Source organism: Sitophilus oryzae, unplaced genomic scaffold (assembly GCF_002938485.1).
Source record: "Sitophilus oryzae breed Bouriz unplaced genomic scaffold, Soryzae_2.0 scaffold_1701_pilon_pilon, whole genome shotgun sequence".
Classification (NCBI taxonomy): Eukaryota; Metazoa; Arthropoda; class Insecta; order Coleoptera; family Curculionidae; genus Sitophilus; species Sitophilus oryzae.
Window position 1 is genome coordinate 52,441 of NW_022146393.1, and position 13,460 is coordinate 65,900.

The following is a 13,460-nucleotide window of genomic DNA, read 5'->3' on the forward strand; positions in this document are numbered from 1 at the left end:
GACTGGTATAAAATAACTGATAGGATATAAAATTACAAAATGAGAAATATTTATTTTCGATTCTTATAGAAATATTTAATTACCTTAGTTCATTTAAATTTGAAATACTAATAACATTGCATTTCAAAAATATAGTTTATAACAAATAAAATTTTAGTCGCGTGATTAAGCTTGACCGGCACATTGTTGCCCCCTTTTACATATTTTCTTTTAATCAAAATATTTTAGGAAACAAAAATAAATTAATTATAAATATATCAACAGTTATTAATTACATCAAGAAAACTCACCTTAACAGCACTTAAGGAACATAAAGTAAGTTTTTCATAAACTGAGTTTTTACAGCTATTAAGCTATCTCGTACACTTTGCACTAAAAGAGGTTCTAAAAAGAACAATGTTTGACTGCAACATCTGCTAGTAAACATTTTTAAGCTTAAAGTACCACAACACTATTTATATAAACCAAAACTCGTAATACAAATCTATAGTGTCAACGCCAATGACAATGTCAGAAAATAAATTAATAAATGTGGCTACTTGACATTATTTTCGGCAGAGCTACCACCTGAATCCCCAGAGGAATCTGTCATCAACCTTAATCACCCTAGGTATAGAAAATATCAACATACAAACCGGACGAATTAGTGTATACCCGTCCGCCGGATAAAAAGCAGGCGAAAAAATGCGATAAAATAAAAATAGGATATGTGAAGCTGGTCCCAGACACTACGTGCATTTAGCGAATGTGCGAACATTCGAATTATGTACTGCGGCTTCGGCCACCTTCCCACACGCTACGTTATTTGTAAAAATGCGTCTAATGACAAATATCTCCCGTAGTAAGGTAACGCCGCCGCGCGACGTCTTGATCTTCAGTGCTGCTGCAGTTCAAAATGGACAGTGAAGTAGAGCAGATAGCTATTGTGGCTGCTAGTTGTTAATTTTCAGCAGTGTTTTATTATTACGAAATAGGAAAAAAGAACGTAAAAGAAGAAGATGGTGGATATGCGAACCACGTAGGTTTGGAGACTTCATCCCTACCAGCACCCGACCTCAAACTAGCTTTCACTTTATTAAACAACTGGCAAAACATTGCCATTAAAGACTCCTTTTTTTAATTCGACAACCGAACACTCTACGCTAAACTTTGATTGTATATTATTTCAGGCATCAGCCACTTTGTTCCTGTTTTTATGATCTGGAATCCGTGGATTCCAAATCACTGGTTCACTACCGAATAATTGCAAAAACTCCAAAGTTAGCTCGTTTGTCCATTCCATTTTGGAGTAATAAAGATAATGGAAATGAACCCGTTACCAATGCAATACACGAGTGAACTGAGGGGAGCGCGCCGCTAAAACAAAAAAATACGTAAACAAATAGCCGGAGCGTCTGGGAGAAATTCCGAAGTTGACTACGCCGCACTACGAGCTCCTTTGATTCGTGCCAGTTTACCGACAACCGCCGGGAAAATGACGAAGTACGAATCTTCGTCGAAGGTAACCTCCCACACGCTACGCGAATAAGCTCGAATACCGAATATTCGCCAAATGCACGTAGTGTCTGGGACCGACTTGATAAGAATGTTTCAGAATTTGTATTTATTCGTGTTTTAATAGCCAATACGAATACGTAGATTCTCGCGACAGCTCTCGTGTAAAACTTATTTTTTAAGTAAAAGAATGTATGTTCACAAAGTTTGTGAGAAAATTCAAATTGTAAAATGGTATTTCCAAAATAGGTCTTATCGGAATATACAAACAATTTTACCACAAACTTTTGTAAACAGGCCAATTCCATCTTTACCTACTATATCAAGAGTTATTAATAATTTTGAAACACATGGGTGCGAGTACCCACAAAAACACAAAAAGCCTGATGTGTTGATTAATGAAGAACAGGAGTTAAAGCAAGTGTTCATTTGTGCTACCGCGGATCAAAATTCCACGTTTTCAAGTAATCAAATTGCTGAGGTAACAGACTCTTCATCTAGCACGGTTAAAGAGTCCTTAAAAAGAATGGATACCGATCGTATAAAGCGCGCAAAACTCAAGAAATTTTCCATGAAGACCAATTTCGGCGTATGGCATTTTGTGAATCTGTAATGGAAAAGGCCAATTTAGATGAAAACTTTATTCGGCGTATAGTTTTCACCGACGAATCAAGTATGTATACTTTTCTTATTTCAACTTGCTATGTTACTAGTAGCCTGGTCTTCTCTTATAGGTATATTAGATACATTACTACTAACCAATAATAAAACAGGTATCATTCTTGTGGTCAGTTCTTTTACATCCACTTTTCTCAGCTCAGAGACCAACTCTTTACTATTTTGTGTTTCAATTCCTAAAGCCAATCCAGTTCTGAAAGCTATTTCTCTGGATTTAGTTTGGTTACTCCAAGGACATAAAATAGTTCCACTTTGCATTATAATTCCTTAAAAAAATATTGATGTAGAATATACAATGTCAAATACGTATATTGAGTGCTATAAATTTGTTATAAATAACAGCTCATATTCTATGCTCTCATATTTTATTTTTCTAGAGTTAAGAGAAAAAGGAGAGTTAAATTTAAGAAAAATAAAACAGTTGATTTTTAGTTATTTTCAATTATTTTGTCTAAACGTGCCTCTGTGTGGTTGCTCATAATTTGTACCCGTACCGTACGATTCAAGAAAATAGCATAGAGATAAGTACGTATATCTATGTAAGTACAAGATCATACCAAATAAACTTTAATCACGTGAATAAGCTTGACCGGCACAGCGTTGCCCATTTTTACATATTTTCTTTTGATCAAAATATTTTAAGAAACAAAAATAAATAATAATTATAAATACAGGGTGGCGCACCTCATTCGCCTCGGTTGATTATAGGAAAACGGAAAGATGTAGAAACAAAATATTTTAGGGGTACATGTGGGGAGACAATGTGCACAATTTAAAATTATTTTGAAATATACAGGATGTTTCAGAACTAAGATCCATACCAAAGTTATATTTTTTCTTATGGAACACCCGGTATTTTATTTAATTTTTGGATTCTTGGGCCCAAAAAAGGCATTAATTATAAGAGTTAAATATGTTTAAAATCTATAGTTTTTGAGATATTTAAAGATATTTAAATTTGCATGCTACAATAGAATAGACTATTAACACCCTGTATGTACATTACTTTTCAGAATTAATTCTTATGCTGAGTTTAAAGGTAGAGAAATAAATATTTTACTGAAAAATGGTATTGGTTCCTTAAATTTATACAGGGCTATCAAAAGTTGTTGATCTATTTTAAGGATATATTTTATATAAAAACTTTGTTATTTCAAATGTAACAACCTGTATTTTTTTAAATAGTAGCAGATTCAAATGCTCTTTCAAACTATATTAGGGTTTCCTATACCTATCTAGCTCAGATTTTGAATAAAAAGCGATTTTTAAATAAAATTGTAATCAAGATGGCTGGTGTCGCCATGGCAATTTTCTAGTGACAGTTAGTAACTATTTTCAAAGTCGACATTAGTTTATGGACATTATTATTTATAATTTATAACAGTTTACTTAAATTTACATACAATAGCTTAATAAGTAAGTATTCATTATTTTATCAAGAAAAATAAAGCAGTATCTGCTGGCGGAACGAATAGATATGTTAATAGTGATATTATTTTGTGAGGAAAATTGCTTCTTGGCCTCAAGGGCTTATGCTCAAAGATATCCAAATAGGAATCTTCCTGATAAGAATTTCTTTGAAAAACTTCTTGTCCTATTTCGCCTGGTAGTGTGGTTTATAAAAAACCTGTTAGGCAGAAACCTGTCGTTGGAAGTGAAGAAAATGAATTTGCCGTAATTGGCTTTTTTATAGAATATCCATGTATCTACAAGTCATCGTAAAATAATTCAAAGACTACGTCTTCGTTTTTCTTGATAGAATAATAAATACATATTTAATAAATATTATTTATTAAACTATTGTAGGTAAATTTAATAAAAGTAAACTGGTATAAATTTAAATAAGTCCATAAACTAATTTCGATTTTGAAAATAGCTACTAACTGTCGCTAGAAACTTGCCATGACAACATTAGCCATCTTGATTACAATTTTATTGAAAAATCGCTTTTTATTCAAAATCTGAGCCAGATAGGTATAGGAAACCCTAATATAGTTTGAAAGAGCATTTAAATCTGCTTCAACTTATTTAAAAAAATACTTAGTGTTGCATTTGAAATAACGAAGTTTTTATGTAAAATAAATATTTAAAATAGACCAGCAATTTTTGATACCCCTGTATACAGTTAAGAAAGGAATAACATCTTTCTGTAAAGTTTATTTCTCTACCTTTAAACTCAGCACAAGAACTAATTCTGAAAAGTAATGTACAGGGTGTTAATAATCTATTCTATTGTAGCATGCAAATTTAAATATCTTTCAATATCTCAAAAACCAAAAATTTTAAACATATTTAACCCTTATAATAAATACCTTTTTTTGGGCACAAGAATCCAAAAATGAAATAAAATACCGGGTGTTCCATAAGAAAAAATATAACTTTGATATGGATCTTAGTTCTGAAACACCCTGTACATTTCAAAATAATTTTAAATTGTGCACATTACCTCCTCACATATACCCATAAAATATTTTGTTTCTACATCTTTCCGTTTTCGTATAATCAACCGAGGCGAATGAGGTGCGCCACCCTGTATATAAACAGTTATTATTTACATCAACAAAACTGACATTCTTAACACCTAAGGAACATAAAGGGCCATTACTACCGCTTTCCCTTTCAAAATATTCTAATAAAGTTGCGATGAGTTTTTTACCGCTATTAAGCGTAATCTTACGACTTCGCACTAAAAGAGGTTCTAAAAAGAACAATGTTCGACTGCAAGGTTAGCTAGTAAACATTTTTAAGCTTAAAGTATCACAACGCAATTCAAGTGTCAAAACGAATGACAATATCAGGAAATAAATGTGACAACTTAACATTTTTAACAGCAGAGCTACCACCTGAGACACCAGCGGGAACTTTAAATTCCAGTTAGTCAGCCCGGCGCCGAATACGTCTGTGATTGGCAACAATGAATTTATAAATCGCGCCCTTGATTACGTAACTAAAAGTTTAATTGGTACCGAATATACAGGGTGCTACAAATTTGAGGTACGAGCATTGGTAACTCGGTAACCGTGATAGATACGAACATGGTTAAATTGGGGCAAAGTTGCGTTTTGGGATGTTCACCAAGATGTCAGCAAAAAAGTTTTAAAAATTTCAAGGATTGCTGAGTTTTTAATGGAAAAAACGGATATTTTAGAAAATCAATTTTATTTTTTTCTGTCGATACTTTTTAGAAAATCAAAAAACTAATTGCACTTTATTAGGGTTATCTGATAGTATTTTTAGATTTTAAAATCAGCTGATAATTTGTGAGATACAGAGGCCAACTTATTTTTTTTAAATACGGACCTGCATTTTTTATTTTAGATTTTGAAAGAACTGGCTTTCCTAAGTATAATGATATGCCACACTTAATATTTTTTGTTTTGGAAATTTGGAAATAATTTATTTTTTTGGACAATTTTCAGTCTTTTTTTTTCAGTCTTAACTTAATAACGTACATTTTAAATAATATCGTACAGACTATATTTAGTGGTTAGATTATTAGGTTTCATTACATTACGCCTTGTAATAGTATTTAACCACTATAATAATTATTAAAATTGTACAATGCTATTTACCATCAGGATACATCATGAATGAATATAGTCACTAGTTTTAAGTAAAAAACAACTGTGTTTTCTTTCTCTGTACATGCCTGGCGCCCAATATTTATATTTTCGAGTTATTCTTGTTAATTAGTTCTTTCCAGTGAAATACCTTATCCACGACTGCTCTCCGATGAAAAGCTGCCGTTCGCAGTGGTAATGTTTATAAAAAAACGCTACAATTTATTTAAACTAATTTCAAGTCCGGCTCTGTTTTTTTTTAATATTTAATATATTCATCGTTACAATATTGATAAGCTTTTAAACTTAACAATGACGTGGGTTGGATACGGAAAATCAAATGCTATAAAATAATAAAATGTAATATAAACAATCAAATCATTTCCCCGGAAGATGGATTGGAAATGGTAGAGCAGTATAATGGCCAGCGAGGTACCTGGACTGTCTGATGACGTCAAGTATTTCGACAGGTCCAAAATTTACAAAAAAGTGAAATCAACACATCTCGGCAGTTACAATAAAGAGTACAAAATGCATTCAAAAGTATAAGAAGATCTATTCAAAGGCTATAAATAAATTTGTGCAATAGGAAGGGTGGTAACCCTTTCGAACATGTAGACTATGTAAAGCATTAGAAACTAGTTTGTACAAGTTAATTTATTCATAATAACTACGATTAATATTATGCAAATTATTAGATCGTACACTGAGAATTATCAAATTCACAACAAGAAAAGTTAAAAATAATATCTTTAAATTGCTGATCTGGATGTTATTTATTTGAATCTTTCAATTGGCTCAATTTTTCTTATTTAATATTAATGAGCACTGATCAATATTGTTGCGATGAATGGGACTTTTTTTTTAAATAATAAATAAATAGTTTTGTTGCTGTTAAGATACTCAAAACAAAAAAAAAGTATAAAGTGTGGCATATCATTGTACTCAGAAGATTGAGTTCTTTCAAAATATGAAATAAAAAATGCAGGTCCGTATTTAAAAAAATTAAATTGGCCCTGTATCTCACAAATTATCAGCTGATTTTAAAATCTAAAAATACTGTCAGATAGCCCTAATAAAGTGGCTATGAGAATGTCCAATTAGTTTTTTGATTTTCTAAAAAGTAACGACAGGAAAAAATAAAATTAGTTTTCAAAAAAATCCGCTTTTTCCAAAAAACTCAGCAATCCTTGAAATTTTTAAAACTTTTTTGATGGCATCTTGGTGAACAGCCCAAGGCGCAACTTTGTCTCAATTTAACCATCTTCGTATCTATTACGGTTTCCGAGACACCAATGCTCGTACCTCGAATTTATAGCACCCTGTAGACAAAAGTCTTTAAATATTTAAATGAAGAAAGTATGGCAAACATATCTTTATAACTAAATAAAATGCTAAAATACTTATGTAAAAAATTATATACGATCTTCGATAACTAACTTTTAAAATAAAAAAAAAAAATTTATTATTTGTTTTGTACTGGTTTTGTCTATTTACATTAATCGTTTGAGTGTTTATCAATGTTCAACAAATTAACGTTAAATAAGTTATGTAAATGCATACATATATTGAAACGAAAATAAATATAATTATGAAATTGTACCTTGAAATAATCCTGATGCTCTTGGCGACAATAAGAGTATGTTTGCACTTGCAGCTCCGGCACTGTGTCCTCCAAGAGTAATTTTTCTATTATCGCCTCCAAAATTCTTTATATTTTCATTCACCCATTTTAAAGACGCTAGTTGGTCTTTTATACCCCAATTTCCTGGGCATTCTAAATCTTCAGTACTCATAAAACCTTAAATTAATAAATAATTTAACCATAAATTTAATTTAACCGTAATTTTATTTTTGTTTGTCTTATTAAAAATATGTTTACTACAACAAATATTTATTTTAACGCAACGAAAATATCCGGTGTATGTACAAAAAATCCTACAAGAAATTAAGTCAATAAGTAATCTTCTTCAGTAGAGGAAAGTCGCCTATACCGTACCAACTACTAAATCGTACCTTTTCAATGTTTTACTAGGTTTAATTCGAATTTTATTAATAAACTCACAGGCAAAAAAACCGGCCACTAAAAACTAGTCCCAATTTCAAAGTTGGATTTCTCGCGAACCACTCATTAGATTTTGATTTTTTTTTAATTGTAAATTAATTCCTTCTTACCGGATGCTACGTCAGAAATTTTTATTCCGAATTTATTTTGAGCATATTCAGGGCACAACAATAAGATGAAGTTTTTTGCCCGAACTTTGTAACACCCTGTAGGATGAAGCAGCTGTAATAGCTATTGCTAAATCAAATCACATTGTAGCCTCATCTTTTGTGATCATTTTGTTTTTTTAATCACGACATTATCTCTCTTTTTGTTGGAGATACGCTGCTTTAAAACGAACGTCTCGGAAAAATGCTTCGCAGACAGAAAGTTTTATTTTTTTTTATGAGTACATATTTGCAATATGACAACAACGGTTGTCCAATTAAAAAATGCCATTATCTGTGACGGATGTTGCTCGTATTGTGGCTTTAATTGAGGATGGCCGAAGTCAACGTTATGTGTCCGATACCCTGTGTATACCTCGAACAACAGTCCAGGATCGTGGATCCTGGAATCGGTATATGGAAACGGAAAATTTCACCAGGGGAGTGGGTTCCTGAAAACGGAAGACAAATGCAATTGACGACCGCTTTATTGTCATAAATACTTTACGAAATCGTAGAATTACAGCGATTCAGAATCAACATCTGCAACAAGCGGTGCGTAGAACTCAAGTCAGTGAGAGAACAATTCAACAAAGACTAAAAGAAAACAGCTTGTCTGCAAGGAGGCCTACCACAGGACCCCAGCTACTCCCAAGATATCGTTGAGCGCGTCTTCAGCTTGCGCGTTTAAATGTGAATTGGTTTGGTCGCGGTTTTGAAAGCATATTTCCGAGACGTTCGTTTTAAAGCAGCGTATCTGAGCGTCTATCCTAACAGAGATAATGTCGTGATTAAAACAACAAAATGCTCACAAAAGATGAGGCTACAATGTGATTTGATTTAGCAATAGCTACTACAGCTGCTGCACCCTACAGGGTGTCGCAAAGTTCGAGCAAAAAACTCCGTCTTATTGTTGTGTCCTGTAACTCAAAATAAATTCGGAATAAAAATTTCTGACGTGGCATCCGTTAAGAAGGAATTAATTTACAATTTAAAAAAAAATATCAAAATCTAATGAGTGGTTTTCGAGAAATCCAACTTTGAAATTGGGACTAGTTTTTAGTGGCCGGTTCTTTTTGCCGGTGAGTGTATAAAGTGTAATATTTATTATTGCACCTAGTGGCAATATTCGATTGTACCTATTACATATGTTTATGAATAAAGATAGTCGTTTGATAAATGTCGTTTAGTCGTTAGACGCCTTTTTTTGGTTGTAACCAATGAGTCATCAGCGACAATTTTAGCGATTTTTAATAGTTTTTGTGTCGTGAACTTTATACAGACCGGACCACCATAGTAGTAACATAGGCAGAACCGGACGAATTAGCGTATACCCGTCCGCCGGATAAAAAGCAGGCGAAAAAATCCGATAAAATAAAAATTGGTAGATATGTGATAAGAATGTTTCATAATTTGTATTTATTCGTGTTTTAATAGCCAAACATAGATTCTCGCGACAGTTCTCGTGTAAAATTTATTTTTTGAGTAAAATAATGGATGTATACGAAGTTCGTGAGAAAATTCAAATTGTAAAATGGTATTTCCAAAATAGGTCTTATCGGGATATACAAACAATTTTTCCACAAACTTTTGTAAACAGGGCAATTCTATCTTTACCTACTATATCAAGAGTTATTAATAATTTTGAAACACATGGGTGCGTGTCCCCACAAAAACATAAGAAGCCGGATGTATTGATTAATGAAGAACAGGAGTTAAAGCAAGTGTTTAACCGTTTAATTACTGGATATGGAACTATTTTGTGGCCCGCTAGATCACCGAATCTTTCTCCCAATGATTTCTTTTTGTGAGGTTATGTAAAACCGAAAGTGTATGGTCATAATAGGGCTAATAATCTGGATGAGCTTCAAGTAAAAATACGAGAGGCTTTCCAAACTATTAGCCCTAATATGTTAGCCAATGTCAGACGGGGATTTTACGACCGCGTAGGCTTCTCTCTAGCACAAGAAGGTGGTCTTTTTCAACACTTGTTATAACTTTTTTTTATTTAGAGTATATTTTAGTTTTTTTGGGGTTTAGAGAATTTATTTATTTTTAGTTTTGGCTTGTAACCACACTCAAATAATAAAGATTTAAGTATTTTTATTTTAAATGTTACCTTAAGTGAAGGTAAACACTTAAAATGAAAATAATAAATACTCGGCACTCCTCGCGTCGTATTCCTAGTCTGTCACGACCGACCCGTCCAAGCGCAACTGCAACTGCGTACTGCCTGACTAGCCAACTAGCCGGCAGTGAATCTCGAGTACGAACGCAAATTGGGTAAACGTAAATTCGTCCGGCAACTTGCTATGTTACTAGTAGCCTGGTCTTCTCTCTATAAACTTTATAACAATGGTGATTAGTTGTTCAACTTTCAAGTGTAAAAGCCGCAGCGATAAGAAAGAGGCAGGAGTTACATTTCATAGAAAAATAAACAATCCACTCCACCTTTTTAGCGGTTTCTTAATTTTTTATTGAATTCGATAATTATTTTTCTGATATTATATGTATTTGATATGTGCTGTACGTCGATACTAGTTTTGTACCTTTTGTTAATATTTTAATACGTTTTTTTCGTAATTAATTAGTATGATACCACAGCTTACACGATAGGCGTAGTCAAAACATTTATCAAAAATATAAATATCTCTTCAAGCAGCTAAGTTAAGAAGAATATATGCCACGGCACTGTTTTGGGGGTATGGTAACAATTTGGTCTCGGGTGTTACTGAAATACGTTCCTATCACTTAAATAACTTTTTCTGCGAATAAACCCCCACAGAAGTTTCTAAATTTCTTTAAATAAGTAGGTACATTCTAAGGTACAAATATTTCGATTTTTAAATGTTTATTTTAGAAAACTAGAATCAAAGTAATATAGAAAAAAAATATGTAAAAAATTACTGACCTAAAATTCCCAATCTGTAATTCATCGTGACCAAAATAACGTCACGTTCCATAAAATGTTCTGGCCCATAAAGTACTCTGTTAGAACATCCGATCATAAAACCACCACCATAAATAAAAACATAGACTGGTAGAGGATTAAATGTTTCTATATTCTGATTCTAAAATAAATAATTAAACTAAACACAAAAACCTGGAAAATACAATCCTTAGTCTACAAATAATTTGGTGTCATCGAAATAATTAAAACTAATTATAAAAGCAAATCAAAATAGACCTCTCCCTCTCTCTCTCTCGCTCTCTCGTTAAGTATAGAACTAAAAGAAGTTTCTACAAGAAATTACAAGAACTTGAAGTAAGCTACAAGGACTCTGAAGTTTCTTAACAAAGAAATGAGCAGAACAAACTAAACCAGAGGTATATTGGAGAGAAAAAACATCCTCTAAATGTACGACTTAGTAAGCAAGTGAAAAACAATAAAGTCATGTATTGCAGACCTTGTAGACCATGTATGGGTGGGTTATCAATGACAAAAATCATTGGAAAATGCGTAAATTTAATGAAGCCATTTTTACAGCAAACGATATAAATTCTTTAACAAGCAAAGTATAGGTTTATTTACTGGCAAACCTCTTATAAGTTTAAAGTGTGAGCTTCACCCCAAAAAAACACCCCCAATACACCCCCAATGCAGATTTTAGCTTTTTTCTCAGAACCCATTGGCCCTACAAAAAATTTTATACTTACCGAAAATATTCTTTATAAAATTTTCTACAAAAAGGATTCTATTCGTTATTTATATTTATCCAATGCATTTCGAGCAATAACCGTTTGAAAAATGGAGTACAAAAAAATACAGGTCGCCTTTCAAATTATTGTCTCCCAAGGTATTTTAACGTGCTAAATATACACACAACAGATATAATACTGTATAATATAAACAACAACATTGCCTATTCCACTAAACTAATATTCATACTTTCATCTACATATTGTCATCGTCTATAGTTTCTAGAATGTGCTCAGCAGGCGGATGAAACTGCCATTTGAATTTTTGGAAACACGGCGGAGTTTCTGCCAGTAGAGGGATAGATGGCGCTGCGTAGAAATTTCATCTAAAGTCCCTAGATATTCATCTAGGGACTTTAATTTCATCATGATTTTATCAAGTCATCCACAGAGTACACAGAGTATAGTTTAATTAACAATTCGTTTGATTCTCTGTGGAGTAATTGGAGTAGTTGGAGTAGTTGAAAAATATAAATATTTATATAAAATGTTGATAATTTTACAGCGATGTGCTTTGTTACCCTATGAATAAACATTGATATGAAGTTGCTTTCGCCAGAAACAATTATAATTAAATAATTTAATAAAAATTTAATTTCTAAGTGACCCGGATCAGTTAGATCAGTAAAATAAATTGAAAAATAAACGTCATTCCATATCTGGCAATGTCTGTCAGTTTCTGTGAAGTGGAAGTGAATTGTGATTTGTTTTTATGGGAATATTTACGGATTTTTGCGAATTTAGAGTATTTTGGACGATAGGATTGTGAAATTTAAAAGCCAAGTAGTTTCATATATAAGATTAATTAATCCCTGTGATAATTTTTATGAAATTTCTCATAATCAAAACAAATTCTTTCAACAAAATGGCTGTCTCAGAAATTTGGAAGATCATTAATTTTAAAGTTTTATTTAAGTGTATTTATATCGAATCAAGAATTTGTATAACATATTAAAAGCTTAATTTTAAAGGTTGTGCAGTAATTTATGTAAGTGTACGCTTTTAGATAAATATTAAATATACAAATTTGCAAAGACAAACAAGTAATTTTAAAAAGATCATTTATTTATTTAAACGAGTATAATCATTAATCATTAGGTTGAAAATATATTTGTATTTACTTATTTATATATTTTCTATACCCTTGTATTATTTATAAGCCCTATATGTCCTGTTTTATTTGAAAAAAAAATGCTTCGAGTCATCGAGAATAGATTTAATAACAATTTTGTCCCTTGGCTTTGTGTATTATATAATGTGAATTGTAAGATGTTTCTATTTGAATAGGTCATTAAAGTTGAGATTAAAGTTATACCAAATTATATTCACGGTAACTATATGTCTTTTATATAATGAATTATTTATTTATAATTTATAACCTTTTTTATAATTACTTATAACTGATTGTATAAATTCTGATAACTTTTATATATACTTGTATAGTGTTGAATGTGTTATATGTAATTTTATTAACAATGTTATAATAAAATAATCAAGTTACAAATTTTTCGTGTTTTATTCTAATTTCAGGGATAATTCTCAACCTAGATTATTAATTTATTTGTATCAAAACACATTATTTTTATTTTTGTAAAATGTTTTGTTACAAATAAGTTCATAATCTAGATTGAAATTACCAAATATAAGTAAAAAACTTATGAACTGGCAGTAAAGGTCCATTTAAAAATATGGCGCGAACTTTTAGTTCTGCCAGTAGCCCGCTTGGATCGCGTCGAGCGCGTGTTTCCAGGCTTTAACATAGGAGTTTTCATTTCTTTCAGTTAGTTATTCTATGGTGCTCAGTATTCGAACAACTTT

At 31.7% G+C, this 13,460-nt stretch overlaps 1 protein-coding gene across 1 annotated transcript in view; it reads right to left on the reverse strand.

Moving 5' to 3' along the window:
- LOC115881212 (venom carboxylesterase-6-like) overlaps window positions 1-13,460 on the reverse strand; it is a 36,243-nt gene that overhangs the window by 18,816 nt on the left and 3,967 nt on the right. The window contains exons 4-6 of the mRNA XM_030898624.1: window positions 10,855-11,014; window positions 7,336-7,533; window positions 2,254-2,438 (exon numbers count right to left, since the gene is read on the reverse strand). Of these exons, the coding sequence (XP_030754484.1) occupies window positions 2,254-2,438; window positions 7,336-7,533; window positions 10,855-11,014 (543 nt within the window). The remainder of the gene's footprint in view (window positions 1-2,253; window positions 2,439-7,335; window positions 7,534-10,854; window positions 11,015-13,460) is intronic.